At 44.6% G+C, this 16,784-nt stretch overlaps 1 protein-coding gene across 1 annotated transcript in view; it reads right to left on the bottom strand.

Moving 5' to 3' along the window:
* The window catches only part of cbl (Cbl proto-oncogene, E3 ubiquitin protein ligase), a 68,046-nt gene that overhangs the window by 25,095 nt on the left and 26,167 nt on the right, over nucleotides 1-16,784 (bottom strand). The window contains exons 3-5 of the mRNA XM_080772614.1: nucleotides 3,884-4,030; nucleotides 2,839-2,995; nucleotides 1,640-1,761 (exon numbers count right to left, since the gene is read on the bottom strand). Coding sequence (XP_080628740.1) covers nucleotides 1,640-1,761; nucleotides 2,839-2,995; nucleotides 3,884-4,030 — 426 coding nt within the window. The remainder of the gene's footprint in view (nucleotides 1-1,639; nucleotides 1,762-2,838; nucleotides 2,996-3,883; nucleotides 4,031-16,784) is intronic.

Raw genomic sequence — 16,784 nt, 5'->3', positions numbered from 1 at the left:
TATTCCGGACTTGTACTATACTTTTACTTAAGTAAAACTGAATGGAGTACTTTTCCCACCACCACCACATGGTCTTATGAGAGAGTAGCATTGCGTTCCACATGGCCCGGAGCAGGAGACGAGGTGACATCATCGGCTCTCTGGGGTACAATCAGCCCATTGATGCTCGTTAGGTACCAGCCTCGCCACGCGGCCCCGGGGCCAGGAAGCGTGGCGAGGGCACACACACACACACCAGGGCGAGGAACAAAGTACTCAAATGTTTTTACTAAAGTAAAAGTACCACGAGATTACTCGTGAATCTGCTATTTTCAGCATGCGACGCGGCGTACGACGAAGAATATCCCAAGTTTCACATGGGAGATGTCTTTTGTCGGCCGAGGCGATCGTGTATGTGGCCTACTAGCCCTGCACACAGCGCTACTCGACGCAAAATAACAAGCTATTGGAAGCCATTATTATGTTGAATCAAACAACAAGTTTACTTCAGTGTTTGTTGGTGTGTTCTGTGTCCGCTGTCTCCGTGGACTCAGCGCGAGCATCATCATCATCCAGGTGTAAAATGCGGGGCGAGTGCCAGCTCTTGGTGTCATCATAATGTAATTGATTATTGTCCTTGATCCAGACTATCTTTAGCGACGAGTATACACTATAGAGTATATATACTATTATTGGCTGAGGGGAGGGGGGTTTGTAGGGTCCGATATAGATATGCGGTTGCCATACCTGTGGTTGCTTTGAAGGCCAGCATCAGAGTTTTGTACTCTGCACGGCCAGCGACCGGGAGGGTCAATGGAGGGAGCGGAGAAGAGGGGAGACGTGTGAGAATTTTGGCTGGTTGAAGACAAAGCAAGCTGCGTCATGTACTTGTACTGTATGTTACTTTTTACAGTTCACACCACTGATTACGCTAGGAAGCCGGACCGGTCCGATGCCGGTCCTGATTTACAGTACTGAGAGCCCTGCATGACAGATTACAGGTGTTTTTGACCAATCAGTCAGACCAGTCAGAAAGTGTGAAATATTGAAATCGATTTGGAAAACTGATTTGATTAAAGTTTCTATTTGAGAACATTTGACTTTTTTTTTTAAAGGTAGAAAAAGCCTCCTGTGGAGAGGTGTTGAAAGTTAGCAGCACAACATAACTTAACCTACACTAGTGTGAAGAGAAAGTGTGGCTTGTGAGACTAGTATGAGGAAAGAACTCTTTGTGTTCTCAACGTGGGGTCCGGGGACTCCCAGGGGTCCTTGAGGGGGTGCCAGGGGGTCCCTAGCTAAAGGATTGATAGTTAGGAACAAAATGGATCCTATGGTAACTCTAAGGAATTTACAGTGTAGATTGATGTCCCAGAGATAATAATACAAAAACAACATCAAATGGGGGGGGGTCCATGGCCTGCCCTATTGCATGTCAAACTGGGGGTCGCTGAAATTAAAAGGTCAAGACAAGAACCTCATTGGTGTTGACAGATGTGTGGAGGCACAGCTACAATGAACTGAAACCATGGAGCAAATGTCACTGAATATCATACTCAAATTGTTTTGACAATAGGCCGGGCTAGCTTACTGTGTACACAATATATCTGTGTGTGTGTGTGTGTGTGTGTGTGTGTGTGTGTGTGTGTGTGCATTGTCTCACCTGCCAGGCTTGTGGATGAACTTTTGCAGCCTTGCTTTGACCTCATCGTAGGTAAGGAAGGCCATGTACCCAGGATGAGTCACCGCTAAGCTGTTCCAGTTCCGCAGCAGCGAGGACCACGGCTGCGGGCGGGGGGGGGCGCGCGCGCACACACACACACACACACACACACACACACACAGAGTATGTCATGGAGTGTTTGTGTGCGAACAGCTCAGTGGACAAAACAAAGACAGCGTCAGCGGGGTAATACAGAAATGTAGTAAATTATGGATGACGTTAAAACAGCTAACTCCCTGGTATTTATCCATTACAGCAAGTTTAACATGCTTCAAAAGGAAGAAGGCACACACTGTACGGTCATGTAATAGTGGAGACATTGTGCGTTATTATATTATGTGAAATCGTGTCTCATTCCACAGAATCACAGACATAGTGGCTTTGGATAGCTAAAGAGGCCACAAGCAAATGTCTCAACTGCTTTGAAATTATATACAATTAGTTAACACGAATACATTCTGGACATTTTGTCCAGAACAATTTAAAATACTTTGCGTGCATGCATGTGCGTGCACACGTGTGTGTGTGTGTGTGTGTGTGTGTGTGTGTGTGTGTGTGTGTGTGTGTGTGTGTGTGTGTGTGTGTGTGTGTGTGTGCGCGCACATGCGTGCGTGCAGAGGAGAGAAACTAACATATTCAAATCTCGAGAAACTCCAGGAAATGAGAAAATCAAACGGCACACTTCTTTCTTTTTTCGGGGCATTTGTTTATTCTTTATTTAACCTCAGCATGACTGAAGTAAGGCCACCTACTGTACCACACAAGCTGAATTCAGGTGAGAAAGACCTTTTTTCCTGTGATATTATTGGCTACCGTCTAAAGTATTAAGATAGCACAGCGTACAGAGAAAGGAAACCATGGGCGGCGAGAGGAGAGACATGCGAGACAATGCAAGACACGCAGCTTTGAATTGAACACACAATTTCTGCCTTCCTTCCGTAGTGCCATCTTTAATCATGCACCTTGTGTCTATTGGACTTGGTATATTTGATTTGACTGTGTCTTCCTGTAATTTGATTTGTCCCGTGTTCCTATTTCTTCTCTATTCTGTCTTCTATCCCAACTCTTCCTGTGACAGAAAATGTTGAGTGCTGTGTTGTGTACAAGCGGCCAGTGAGGTTTGACGCCTCCGCCAGTACCTGGAAGAGTCTGGTGAAGATGTCAAACTCGAACACAGAGATGTAGTCGTTGCAGGTGAGGTCTATGGTGGACTTGAGCGCCATGGCCTCCAGGCCGGAGCTGATGGGGTGGAACTCGTGGAGGGACTGGCGGAACACCTTCCATGGAACTATGGTCCTGTTAACGGACAGAGACAAGCAGCAATGGGAAAACTTTCATTTGACTCTTACACCACGGCAAATGTAAAATGCATGTATGCCATTATGCACTTAGGGATATGGCTTCAAAGTCAATATGATTATTTCCAACGTATGTCTCCATTATGTATTTTTTGACCAGTTAACACATTTTGATGCCTTTGACGGAGTGTTCCATCAATTAGAATCCAACCACTGTCTGCAATCCTCTGTCAATGAATGTACTTAATCGATATGAAACTGTTTAGCTGAAAATCTACTTTTAACACCGGCTCGGTTGCAACGCCTTGCATACCCCAGCCCCAGGAAACATGCGCACACGTCCCATAGAGTGAGAGTCCCATTTCATTATGGCACGGTTTTCATGCCCTGGGAATGTAAACAAATCTCCATAGCATCAACGGAACTTCCTTAGGCGGTTACTTCCTATACTATTACTTACACTAACACTTCTTGTGCAGCCAAATTCTTGTTCAACCCAAAAATGATCTGTTAATGCCATGTTCTATTCCACCGACTACTGCTGCTGCATGAAGCCCAGTTCAAAGCAAAGATTTGCAGCGAGGCGTCACCGCTTTGAACTTCGTCACATGGTGGTGTCGTGCACCGAAAATAGCCGATTTACACGCTTGCAGTTGCGCTGCGGATTTGAGATAGAAGCTATTTTTGGCACACAATCATACATCAGATCATAAGCATTAGAACGGTGTGGAAAATAAATCACAGCGGTTTTGAATTAGCGTGTCATGTCAACTTAGCAAAGAATTGGCTGTAGTATAACATTAAGTTTGGGAACAAAAGACAAAAAAAATGGCTAAACCCATTATACCAGTGTTACAATAAACAAATGATGTGGAACAGGACTCACTTGTCCCCAAAGGCTCTTCTCCAGAATTCAGCTGCGTCTGCTTTGGTAATGCGGAAGTTGTCACCCTGGAACAGACCGTTGGGGAAGATGGCCTTGAGCTCGGCCAGCATGTGACTGAAGATCAGCGACAGCTTGGTCAGGTTCCGTCTACAGAAGGAAGGAAGGGAGATGGGTAGAGATTTCGGAGATTGTTAAACAAGCTTCCATATTTTGAGTTTGACATTATAGGCAGAAATTGTCAAACGAAACCTCATGGTAACAGCATAGCTCCCGTGTGGATCTTAGACCTCATGTGGCCCCCCGGTGATGTATGTGATGAATATAAAATAATTAGCGGAGGACACTTCTGTGGCCTACAGCCCGTCGTCTGTGTAAACGTAAAATAACACTTCTGTGGCCTACAGCCCGTCGTCTGTGTAAACGTAAATTAACACTTCTGTGGCCTACAGCCCGTCGTCTGTGTTAAATGTAAAATAACACATCTGTGGCATACAGCCTGCACAAGACGTTTGGTGCTGATCGTCGAGCGGTTTGCGAGATTAATAACACGTTGACTGCCAGGTTTTAAAACTAAATATGACCTTTTTTGTTGCTTCCAGACTCTTACAAATGAAGTCCAGCGCCACCCTTGACTATTTTAATTCCAACCTAAAAACCTGTCTCTTCTCTATTGCTTTTAGCTCAGTCTGAGGGCAACTAACTCATTGTCTGTTTTGACCACTGAATGCAATTCACTTTAGTGTTTTAAATCACTTTCTACGTTTCTTTTACCCGTTTTATTGTATGGGGAAACCAGTTTTTTTTTTAAATGGAAAGCAATTTTTAAATTGGGTCAACTTCTGTTGTTTTTAGATGTGCTATAAAAAAGTGACTTGACTGTTTAACTAGCGTATGGGACCTTTCCATACACTCTCAAGAGTTACAGACTTGTAAGGGTCCCTTTGGAACCCTGGTGATCCCTGGATCTGCTGTTGACTAAACAACATATTAAACGCAGGGCCTGTACGTGCTCTTTTCCAATGTTTGCAGGAAAATAAAAAGGCATTTACCAATTCGTTCCATGTGGGATACATCTGTATAGGCTCCACAGGTTCAATCAAGCCTTTTGTAATTCATTGTTATTTATTTTGTAATGTTCTGCCATGTTGAATGTTTTTCATCATGTGGTCCACGTCCTTCCGCTTCTCCATTTACTGACGTCATTAAATAATGGCTTAGAAAGAACGTAGTCTAGAAATACTGCATCGTGGATGTGTGCTACCGCCCACCACTGTTGCTGTTTACATCCGTGTCTGTCCAGTCAACTCATATTTGCAGTACATAATTATGTAGTGATTGAGTGAATGTCCAAATTCCTATAGTATAGTGAGCCAGCCTCATAGCCTCATGTACAGTAGTATACAGTATGTAATGAATAATACCAATACTACCGTAATATCTCCAATTTATATAGCGCTTTTCTGAGTACCCAAAGACACTTTATGGGGGGCATGAGAAACAAGTAAAAACAACTTTATTTGGGGGAAAAGACTAAGGAATAAAAAATCAATTATAAAACAGTGGAATGAGTTAGCTGGGGATGTCAATATTGAAGGTGGCTTGAGGGTTTGGAGGGTGGTCTGGAGGGTGGTCTCGAGGGTTTGGAGGGTGGTTTGGAGGATTTGGAGGGTGGTTTGGCTTTGGAGGGTTTGGCGGGTGGGGGCATCTCAGAGTTTTGGGGAGTGCATTACACATGGTTGGAACTTGGGACAGTGAAAGCTCTGTCACCACAGGTACGGTATTTAGCCTCATATAAAGTAGTAATAGAATATGTAGTGATTGAATGAAGACTTTTGTGATTTCACTTTTTTTTTTTATGAAGTCACAGTGACCTTGATTTTCTTTGACTACCGACTTCTAATCAGTTCATCCTCGAGTCCAAGTGGAATTATTTTTTGCTCATGGAATTCCCTCAAGACATTCCTGAGATATCGTCAGTGGTGGAAAAATGCGTCACATCGCGACACATTGTGAGCTTGTAGATCGTCTATTTTCAAATGGCCGAAATGTGTATAGGGGCTGAAGTGGTTAATATATGTTTTGTCAAACATGTACTTAAGTACAGCAATTAAGTAAATGTACTTAGTTACTTTCCACCACTGGATATCGTGTCCTCAAGGTGGGGACGTCTGGACTGACTTGACAACCCAAAAGTCTGCATGGCGGAGAACATGACAGACAGAGGTACATACAAAGGCAGAACTGTGTCTGTGTGTCACGCCACCGACCACCGACACCACCCGCCCGCCACCAGAGGGCGCAGCTGTATGTCTCTCTCTCTCTCACACACGAAAATGTTTTTTTTTAAAACTACGTAATTTATTCCATTTGTTGTTATTGCAATTTACGTTTGCTTCCCACGTTCGCGCATCTTACTTGTATTTACAAAGCCCTCGGACAGACTTAAGTAGTTTCACTTTCAAAATGGTTCAAAAATGGCTCACAACGCGCCGTAAGCTTGTAGATCGGCACTGTTGTACAACAAAGTATATGGTGATGGAAGGATTCTGCTCGACAACAGCAACGATATTCTGACATTCTTTGACATTATACTGCTATTTTCGCCTATGTAGGACTGTCTTACAGTACATATGAGAAGGCAGGGAGCAAGGAGAGGAGAGATTAAGGGCATGTGAGAGAGAGAGAGAGAGAGAGAGAGAGAGAGAGAGAGAGAGAGAGAGAGAGAGAGAGAGAGAGAGAGAGAGAGAGGAGCACAGGAATGGTGCTCTCAGCACCAGAGTCCATCTCTCTCCTGCAGAGATGTTAGGCATAGAAAGCCTTGATTTACGACACAGCACAGAGAGAGGGATTGTGCTCCCACTCCTGTGGAGGGGAGGGAATTAACATGCACGGGAGCATGCACAAGAGAGAGAGAGAGAGAGAGAGAGAGAGAGAGAGAGAGAGAGAGAGAGATTGGGCAGTCACTGAGGATGGATACAATAAAAGGATTACTGCACCTTGACAGTGCATGTTGGGTTGATAGCTTACATGAAAAAGTGACAGTGAACCAGAGAGAGAGAGCGAGAGAGAGAGACAGCAAAGCTAAACAGGGTTCTATGTTTCCTTGCTCTCAGCAATAAGTTGAACCTCAAACAGTGAGCAGTGCTGTAGCTGGCTGCTTAATCTACTGCACTCTGTCCTGCCTGCTGCTTTAATACCATCATCTACCATCTAACCAAAACTGAGCAAGACACTGTGATGTCATGCCTTTGAGGCCAAGGCGGCCATCACCAAAGATAACTGCAAACAAACAAACAAACAATTAAAGCAGGCAGAGAGTAACAAAACCTTTCAAGACGCAGTGTCATGATTTGTGCCGTTTTGTTTTCCATTGTCCAAGGAATCAATATACTGAGGATGTCTTCCCTGTGTATACTGTATGTATTTCATTATTGTAAGCTACAAGCTTATCTGTCAAAGGCACAGATAGGAATAGACTGGACTGGACTTTCCACCACTGCTTAGGACTGGGTGTTATATACTGTTGACCTATGTTCCCTTTGAGATCAACCTTTGAAACCTCTGGCCGATGTTTGAACTGTTGAGGGGGTTTCCTCCTCATTTCTGCAGCCATGCTGGGGTCCTTGTGGAGTCGGATAGAACTCCAAATGTGGACAAGAAATAAAAACATAATAGCTCCGTCCAGTGATTAGAAATTGATAATTAGGGCAACCAGACTATTGTGATTGTAACACTTTATTATTCTTTACGGAGTAACTCTTTTTTTGATTCGCTACACCTCCCACAGTTTTGACGGTACACACTTGAGCCATATCTCACATTGACCGGCTTCATCGGGAATGGATGTGCTTGCTCATTACTAAGAGAAATATTGTATAGTTTAATTGATATACATTTATCCGTGCATTACATTTCCCCATTGACATGAATGCGAAAATGTGAAAATTCACGTTCAAGTATTTTTCCCTCTGAGACCGTGAGCGCTATAGTTACAAAACTTGGAGGGGAAGTTCGTAATAATTACTCAAATTAATTAACTCATGATTATATCGGTCGGCCTCATGGTGGCGCTATAACGAGAGAGAGCGAGAGAGAGAATTTGTGAGGGGGGGCTATATTGATGTTCTTCACATTGCTAAATAGCTGTCATGAATATCTCAAGTTCACTAACATCGAAGGCGAAGGACAGGGAAGGATCAACATATAGATATAGAATGTCAGAACAGGTCAGTTCCATATATGGAGATCTAAGGGTTTGAGGTTTTAGGTCAGATGTAGAGTTGCTGGCCAATATCGATGACATCAGGGATCTCCATATATGGGCATTCCCATATATGGGCTTAATATTGATGACATCAGGGATCTCCATCCCTGATGTCACGTGATGTCACGAGGCATGACCATATATGGAGGCGTGGGGTGGACGGACAGACAGACGGACCGATGGGAAATGCACGTTTTCATAGTAAATGCGAGCTGCCGTCGCAATAAGCCATGATTGACCCACAGGAAATCTATTTCCTAGACATCCTCATCAAAGGAGATGGTAAGGGGTTTGCACCTGATCCTTACAGAAAGAAAACAGACGTGTTACTATTTACATGCAGAGCCCTTTCATCCCACACACTTAAAAGAAAAGTTGGCAAATTGCAAAACAGAAAATGCCGCAAATTCACAAGTGCATAATTATGGAACCTTAGATGGCGAACTGTCAGTTCAATATTAAACTGAGAAACACTACAATCCTATTAAGTAGTAGAGTAGGCTCTCTCTCTCTCTCTCCACTCCTCTCCCCTCCCCCCCCCCCCACCCCAACTGTGTCTGTGTCTCTTCCTTACAGCGTTTAAGGGCTGTACTCGCTAATAGTACAATGCCAGCTCTGTGTGTGTGTGTGTGTGTGTGTGTGTGTGTGTGTGTGTGTGTGTGTGTGTGTGCGTGCGTGCGTGCACACGCTGGGCAGTGTCCAGTGCTGGAGTGGCCTATCCCCTACAACTGCTACTGCTGTTTCAGCTGCACAGCCAAGGCAGACAGACATGTCTCAGTGGGTCTGCAGCCGTACACACAGAGCGATGCTGCTTTCTGTCCCACAGCGACTGGAATGACCAGTGGTGGAAAGTAACTGTATAAAGTACTGCACTTAAGTACAATTTTGAGTATTTCCAATTTCCAATACTTCTACTCCACTACATCTCAGATCCATATATTGTACTTTTACTACATTTATTTGAAAACTTTGGTTACTTAGTTATTATATGTTAATGTTATTATTATAAAACATATACATTAACCACTTCGACCATTGAAGACTTGAAACGAGACATTCACAGTAATGAGTACTTTTACTTTTGCAATTTTAGGCACATTTTTAACCAGTTGATCCATAAGTGTCCCTATTCTGGGAAACAGGTGAACATTGAGTCCGGTCCCTGGGGGACCCGGGTCAACGAAGCCAAGGGTTTAAGTGGTTAATAACATAATTGTTGCTGGTTAAAGTGAAGTTACATGGTGCCTGTTACATGGACCGTAAGCTTAAAGGAGGAACTCGTTAGCTGGTTTAGAGGAAGGCCTGTGAGCCGAAGTATAAAAAGTAACCGCACATGGATCCATTCCATACATGTGGTACACTTTACCCCCTTAAAGGGAAACTTTGCAAAAATATATATGTTAATGACGTTTAGAAGATTTAGAACACTTTCCTGGAGGTCTTTGTGTGTGTAATATGTGGTTTTAGATATTTTTGATTTTAGCAGTGAGCCCAGTGTCTCTGATTTCATGGACACTGGGCTCACTTAATTCCTGGACTACATGTTGTCTCAGTAAGACAGCCACAAGAAGGAGCAGTGCACCAAAGCATTATGGGAATTGTAGTCCAGTAAGGAAGTGAGCCCACTGTCGATGACATCAGAGACACTGGGCTCACTGCTAAAATCTAAAATATCTAAAACCACATATTGCACACATAAAGACCCCCAAGAAACAGTTCTAAATCTTCTAAATGCCATTAACATATATACTTTTGCAAAAAGGGTGAAGTTTCCCTTTAAGTTTATTTACATGTACAGGGATGTACACCTCTCCATAACATTTGGTGTGCATCGCCCTTACTGCTATGAAATGCAAGCTTATCATATAAACACTAAAGGCCTATTCATATTCATATGATATGTGTTGTAGTTTTTGGTGGTCATCATATCACCTAAAACTGGAGTATGAATAGGCCTTATCATTGATGATTTATCATTATACAACAGGTCGTTTCGAGGAAGCAATCTGATTGGTTGAAACAGCCTTCTAGCCGTGGATCAAACCAGCACCATTCACCACCTAATCAAAACAAAGAATTCAGCTGCTCTGTTTTCCCAGAGCGCTACAGTAGCAAACTCGGTGGCTAGGCTAGCTAGTTTCTTGGGACATTTGTGGTCGTAGTGACTACATCTGTCATTTAAAAAAAGTTTTAAGGATAACTGTTGTATAATTGCACATTAGCGATATTACACTCGAGGGTGTGGTTTAACGTGATTATTGCCACTTCAGTGATGCTTGCGGAACTCGACTTTGTCTCGTTCTCCATCTCTCACTAGCCACTCGTAGCCATCAGCAGCGTCGTCGTCGTCAGAGACTGACCACAGCATTCTGGACATCGAGTTCTCCCCCCCTTGTAACATAGTTTGACCTTTGACCCTGCAGCTGGCTGCTCCCTTCCCATTTCCTGCCGGCTGCGATAAAGTTCTGCTCTGTGCTATAACGCACCGCGGTACCATGGTTTACTGCAGTATAGCCTCTACTTGAGTAAATGTACTTTACTCTACTAACCACAGCACGTCCGTCCAGGCAGCAGGGGTCAGCAGTTATTGGAGAGCAAGAGACCGTCTGTCTGTCTGTCTGTCTGTCTGAGTTGACCATTAGAAGCCATGTCATCATTGCCTGTGGTGTCACGTTATACTGTGCCGTTCGTGCTTATGCTGCCGATTGTCAGCGACATGTTGGGACACTCAAGATGATGAAAGGCCATTAACGACATGAAGCCTATTCTGGGGCCAAAGAAAAATGTAGATCTTGCAACTATTCCGACTGAACTGAACCCATTTTGACCCGAGATCAGATTAAAAAAATGTCTTCTACATCTCGACCGTTTTCTGAGAAAGCCGTGTTTCTACAGTATGTCAGTCGTTCTTCGATTTGTCAAAAATAACAGACCTACAAGCTCGTAGAGCTTGTAGATCTGCTATTTTTCAGCCAACACCAAAAGGGGTTCCCGCCCTAAACACCTGCACACGCACGCACACACACACAGCTGTTAACAATAATCATAACACATTATAAGGCATTTTATTAGTATCACAATAAGTGTGATTAGAAGTAGGACAATGAGGGGGCATTAAATAAAATAAAGGCATTAAATCTAAGGAATGCACAGGGGCGAATGTTATATAGGGTTGCAGGCTATAATGTACAACCTAGGCCGTAACGCCCGACAGTACAGTGAGTCCCCGGTTCGATTCCACGGCCAAATATTATACCAATTTGGGGGGGGGGGGGGGCACGTTTGAGCAACTGCTGTAGAGACAGCCATAATATTTTAAAGTGCTGCCTCTAGTGATGTCATTACATTACGGTCTCGCACCTTCCTACCTTAGAGTATATATGAATAGAGAAGGCACCCAGAGGAAACCCTGAGGCGAAATGGACATAGTGGCCGAATGAAGGTATTGCAGCCTGGCCCCAAACACATGAACGCGCTGGTCCGTTGACTATCATTGTACACGCCCCAAGCCGTTTTCTGTCAATAATACGATGATGATAATCCAATCATCACTGGAAAATTAGCTGAAAATAAATAAAATAACTAAAAAGTTTGATCCGCATGGCGGGTCAAACGCTAGATCTCTTCTTAAAAGTAAAAAATATCAATGCTGCAATGTAGAACTACTCTGTTACGAGTAAAAGTCTGGAAAGTGGAAAGTCTGTGGTAATTGGAAATACTCAAGTAAATAATAACCTGCAGAGAGACAAAATATTATAAAGTGCTGCGAGCAAACATTAACAGAGCACTGTGTCTGTTCAAAATGCAGCATTACGCGCGTGCGCTCGCGCGCACACACACACACACACACACACACACACATACACACACACACGCGTGCGCGCGACGGCGCAACATGGACATTCTTATGTTCCTCTTTCATCGCAGCAGTCGTCACTTTATAAATGAACCCTCCGGAAGGGAGCTGGCTCTCAGTCCGCCCGGATCTCCCCGTCAGGAAACAGCCGTGACAGCACACAAATTACATTACATATCATTACAAAGCAATCATTCTCAACCACATTTCTTATTCACACGTGGACATGTGCGCACGCACGCACACCTATTCATTTGAGAACCAGACATGAGGCCTCCAATGTGGCGCGTGCATCATTTTCGGAGGGTATTCTGCACACGCGGCGTGAACGAGTGAAAACACTTTTGCCGCATACGCTCACTAGACTAGTAACATGTGAGCTTAGTCCTCCTGTTGTGAGAAAACGGCATGTGCCTGCGGCGCCCCCCAAAGAACAGCAGATGTATAAGTTCACAACGTATTGCAGTGAGACTAGGTTGTGGGCTTGTAGATCGGCTATAATTCCCGGCGCACGGCACCGGCGTGCAGCTATAAGTATAAGTTACCGCCCTTAATTGCCGAAGCCTGCGGGCACGGAGGAGGCTGTGGATTGTGTCACGATAATAACCATAATCTATGAGGGCTTCATGAGTTGTCTGATACGGCAGGGACATAAATTACCATAATGCTCTGTGTGTGTGTGTGTGTGTGTGTGTGTGTGTGTGTGTGTGTGTGTGTGGTCCTGGGGGGGTTGCGGAAGTGCACACACAGTAGAGCAATCCAAGCTGAAACGGCAATAGCCTCTGAAGTGAGGTTTTCTATTACCAAAGTTCAGCCCACGATGCTGATAGCTGCAATGCAACGCTAACACGATAACCATTCCAATTCAAGGACCCCCAGTTTTATGTGCATTTATTATTTCCTTTCCTCCCCAGTTCTCACACATTATGTCTGTGCGTTGTCGTTTTCTACCAACTCATCTGCCAGTGAGGAGCCCCCCATGGGAAGGATGTAGAGCCTCCATTCATTCTACTCCTGCCTGGTGCCGTAGGAGTGCATGTAGTGACAAATATCACCCTTCGCACCTAGGCTCACCTCCCCCGAAACATGAGCCATTTGTGTCCGTGTAGGTCGCTCGACGCTACCGGATGCACCGCGGTGGACTCAAACCCCCAGACTCCATGGTGGTGGGGGAGGAGCTATATACACCACTGCTCCACCCGAGGGCCAGAAATAGCATGTTTGTCCACAGCAGGGATTTGCAACACAACCAGTTGTGACAGAATTTCCAAACTGCGACCGACCTGCAACGGGTCAATTCTGATTCGCCGGTCAAATATATATCCGAAAGCTAGACATGAATGGTGATGTAGAATAGATCAGCATTCCCCCATTCAGTCTACTACACCTTGGCCCATAGTAAAAGTAATATAGCCTTAATTCACCTTAGGTCTATCAGTGTATTATGAGGCCAGAGTAAATAAAATGGTAAATTGTGCATTTCATTGTATACAGCACCTTCCAAGGCGCTTTAGTTTAATTACTTGTGCATTACATTCACCCATTCACACACCGATGGTGGAGGAAACCAACCTGCACATCAGGAGCAAAAGGGGTTCTGCTCAAGGCCTTTGACACCAACTGGTGAACCAACGAACTGGGAACCTCACGGTTCCCATCCGGCTGCTCTTCCAGCCAATCTACCATTGAGCCACTGCCGCTCCTAAATCTAATTGAAAGCAATTATGACCAGGATTCATTCTACAGCAGGGTGTGGGTGTGTGAGTGTGAGTGTGAGTGTGAGTGTGAGTGTGAGTGTGAGTGTGAGTGTGTGTGTGTGTGTGTGTGTGTGTGTTTGAGAGCAACGTGTTTACGGTTTAATATTCACATACTACTGTGCATGAATGCTAGTCTTGTCACAGTGAATACGAGTAGGTCTCGGAGGATTTCACTATTTTATTTTTTCTCCAAACTAGGTACAGCACTGAGCTGCAGTTTAATATGATTGGTGGAATATTGTCAACGCACGACAAGCCCCCCGCCCCCTCTCATAATGTCACGGGGAATAATCATAGCAGTACTTCACTTCACTTATCACAACAATCGTAAAAAGGTTGAGTGGGAGTAGCAGAGAGCTAAACATAGCTCAGCGGTAACCGATAAAGCTGGCCATGACGAGCCTTATGCAAACGGTCCCTACTGTACCGCTTAAGCGTGACACTGTCACACGCCGACAATAGTCGATCTACAAGCTCTCTCTACGTGTCACTGTGAGACACGTTGTGAGTAGATTGTCTAACTGCTAGACAATCTACAATCACCGGCATACGTCATACTGTGTATATAAAACATTTTAACTCTCTCCTTACTGGCCTACCGGCATGCACACTCTCCAAATGATCCAGAATGCCGTAGCTCGCTTGGTCTTCAACCAGACAAAATATCTCCCACCCTTTCTCCGCTCCCTCCATTGGCTCCCGGTCGCTGCCCCGCACAGAGTACAAAACTCTGATGCTGGCCTTCAAAGCAACCACAGGTATGGCACCCCCACATCTTCAAAGTCTGATCATGACAAAAATAATTAGTATTTTGGTCAAAATGGTCCATTTCTCCTTTTTCATTTAGTTTGTTACCTTGTAGGTGGTTGTACTGTTAAGTAACTTCAAAAATAACCATAAAAACCGCATGGAAACATAGTGTATTGTGATAATGCTTGAAGAAATATTGTGATGTGATTTTCCATATCGCCCACGCCTACTGGATGCCAGGTCTACATAGGACCTGGCATGTGTCTGCATAACATGCCATCTAAATTACATTTTAGCCTTTGCATAACCCTGCAATGTCGTCAAGGCTTGGGAAGTGCTACGGGCTAAAGTACATATGCCTTGGTATATCCTTATGCTCCAGTAATGTGCAGGACTATAACTGCATATATCTCATGCTGTGTTATATACAATAGCACCATTGATAAGATGCAGCAGTCCAGATAGTCAAAGCAGGGGTTTGAGTCTCTCAGAAGGCCAACCTTTGTTTCACACGGATGTCGTGTTACGTTTATAGAAAATAGGAAGTCATCACGCTTTAGGACAACCGACACACAAGGCTCTCTCAGCGAACCAAAATAGCAAGCGGGCCTCGAGTGACATTTGCAAATAGGTTGTCCCGTACAATGACACATTGTGATGTGGATAGAACGTGGTATAGCCCTGTGTGACCAGTTGTAAAATAGCTTTGGACAGATGTCACGCCGCGATCGCTGATGTCCATCAGCGGACTGTGTTGACTTAACAGGACGAACAAATAAAACAATGGTCGCAGATGCCATATGCGCTGCCGTGCTCTATTGTCCATGCAATGATGAATGCTTTCTGCACTGCACGGTATAGCATAGTAAGTACAGTACACACCTTTCATTACAGTATGTTCACACGAGATGGTACCTACAGTACAGGTGAACGGCAGAGATTCGTACCCTTGGCCAGGAGCTTAGAGTTACAGTAAGTCCACGGAGTTAAAAAGTTTTTAAAAGTTACAAACTTGTCTTGAACACTATACACCAGGAGGCTTTCAACTGCTTGTGAACCAGGGACCACCACCCTGACTAAAGAATCAACCTGGGGACCACAGTTGTGTTGGGATGGGATATGGGCTAAGATTAGTGCTTTTACGTAACACCTGCTATGGTCTAAACATACGCCCGTCGCCTGCCACTGTTTCTCAACCGATATATACTGTACAGAGTACAGTACTGTACGTACTGTACGTCTGTAATCCACGTAACTCGAGAACCGTTCGCCCCACCGACTTCAAATTTGCTACACGCATTCCACAAGTGCAGTGCCCAGTGTCGAGTCCATCAGATAGCCGGTTGTCCGGAACCAGCACAAAAGGCCCTGTCCAGGCTCTGGACAGGGCAGGCAGAGTCATCATTATGATGACAGAACTTCATTGTGATGTCAGAACAGGCCAGCTCCATATATGGAGATCTAGGGGTTTGATGAGGTCAGATCACGAGCGTGTCACAAGGCGTCACAAGACTGACTGACGGGAGATGCAGGTTTGCACAGTAAACTGCAACCTACGGTCGCTATTTTATCAGTCCACTTCTCACATGCAGTCTGCAGTCTTCACACATTCCCCACACATTTACACAGGGCCAACTGATTGCCATGGCAACCCCATAACCTTGATTTGGCTATAAATCCCCACCCATGTAGAATTGCCCACAACTGCCAGTTGATAACTGATACTTAAGGTACATTCAGTCAATACAAAGACGAGAAGTTGAGTGAGCGCCCGCACGGACGCGGAACGACCAGGCGCAGCACAAACGGGACGAAGCAAGGCGAATATTTAAATTCAAGTCTGAACTCTGAACGGACCTTAACACACTCCACCTTTCACGGTCAGTTTGTACTCTGCATCTGTCAGATACACGGTTGTCCAGAACCACCACAAAAGGCTCTGGTCAGGCTCTGCCACCTAATGAGTCTAAGTCCCCTCACCTGCGGATTCCATGACGTCACATTGAGATTAGGCAACACACTTGAGATTTGGGCATGCCTGACACAGAGCTCCATATATACGAATAAAGGGACACAGAGATACACATCTCCATATGGGCACACAGACAGATGGGTGGAACGGGTATTTCATAGCCGGGTGGGCATGGATCTCCATCCGTTACCAACTTGGTGCTCTACAGCCGGGCACCGGTCTAGTATAAATACAATTCCATTGTTAAATGTATTCAAATGTTTAAATACAGAATTTCAACAAATGTAAGAAAGTATTTAAAT

The sequence above is a fragment of the Protomyctophum bolini genome, assembly GCF_963924005.1.
Source record: "Protomyctophum bolini genome assembly, chromosome: 9".
NCBI lineage: Eukaryota > Metazoa > Chordata > Actinopteri > Myctophiformes > Myctophidae > Protomyctophum > Protomyctophum bolini.
Note: the sequence above shows the minus strand (reverse complement) of the source record. Positions and strands in the feature narration are given on the sequence as shown.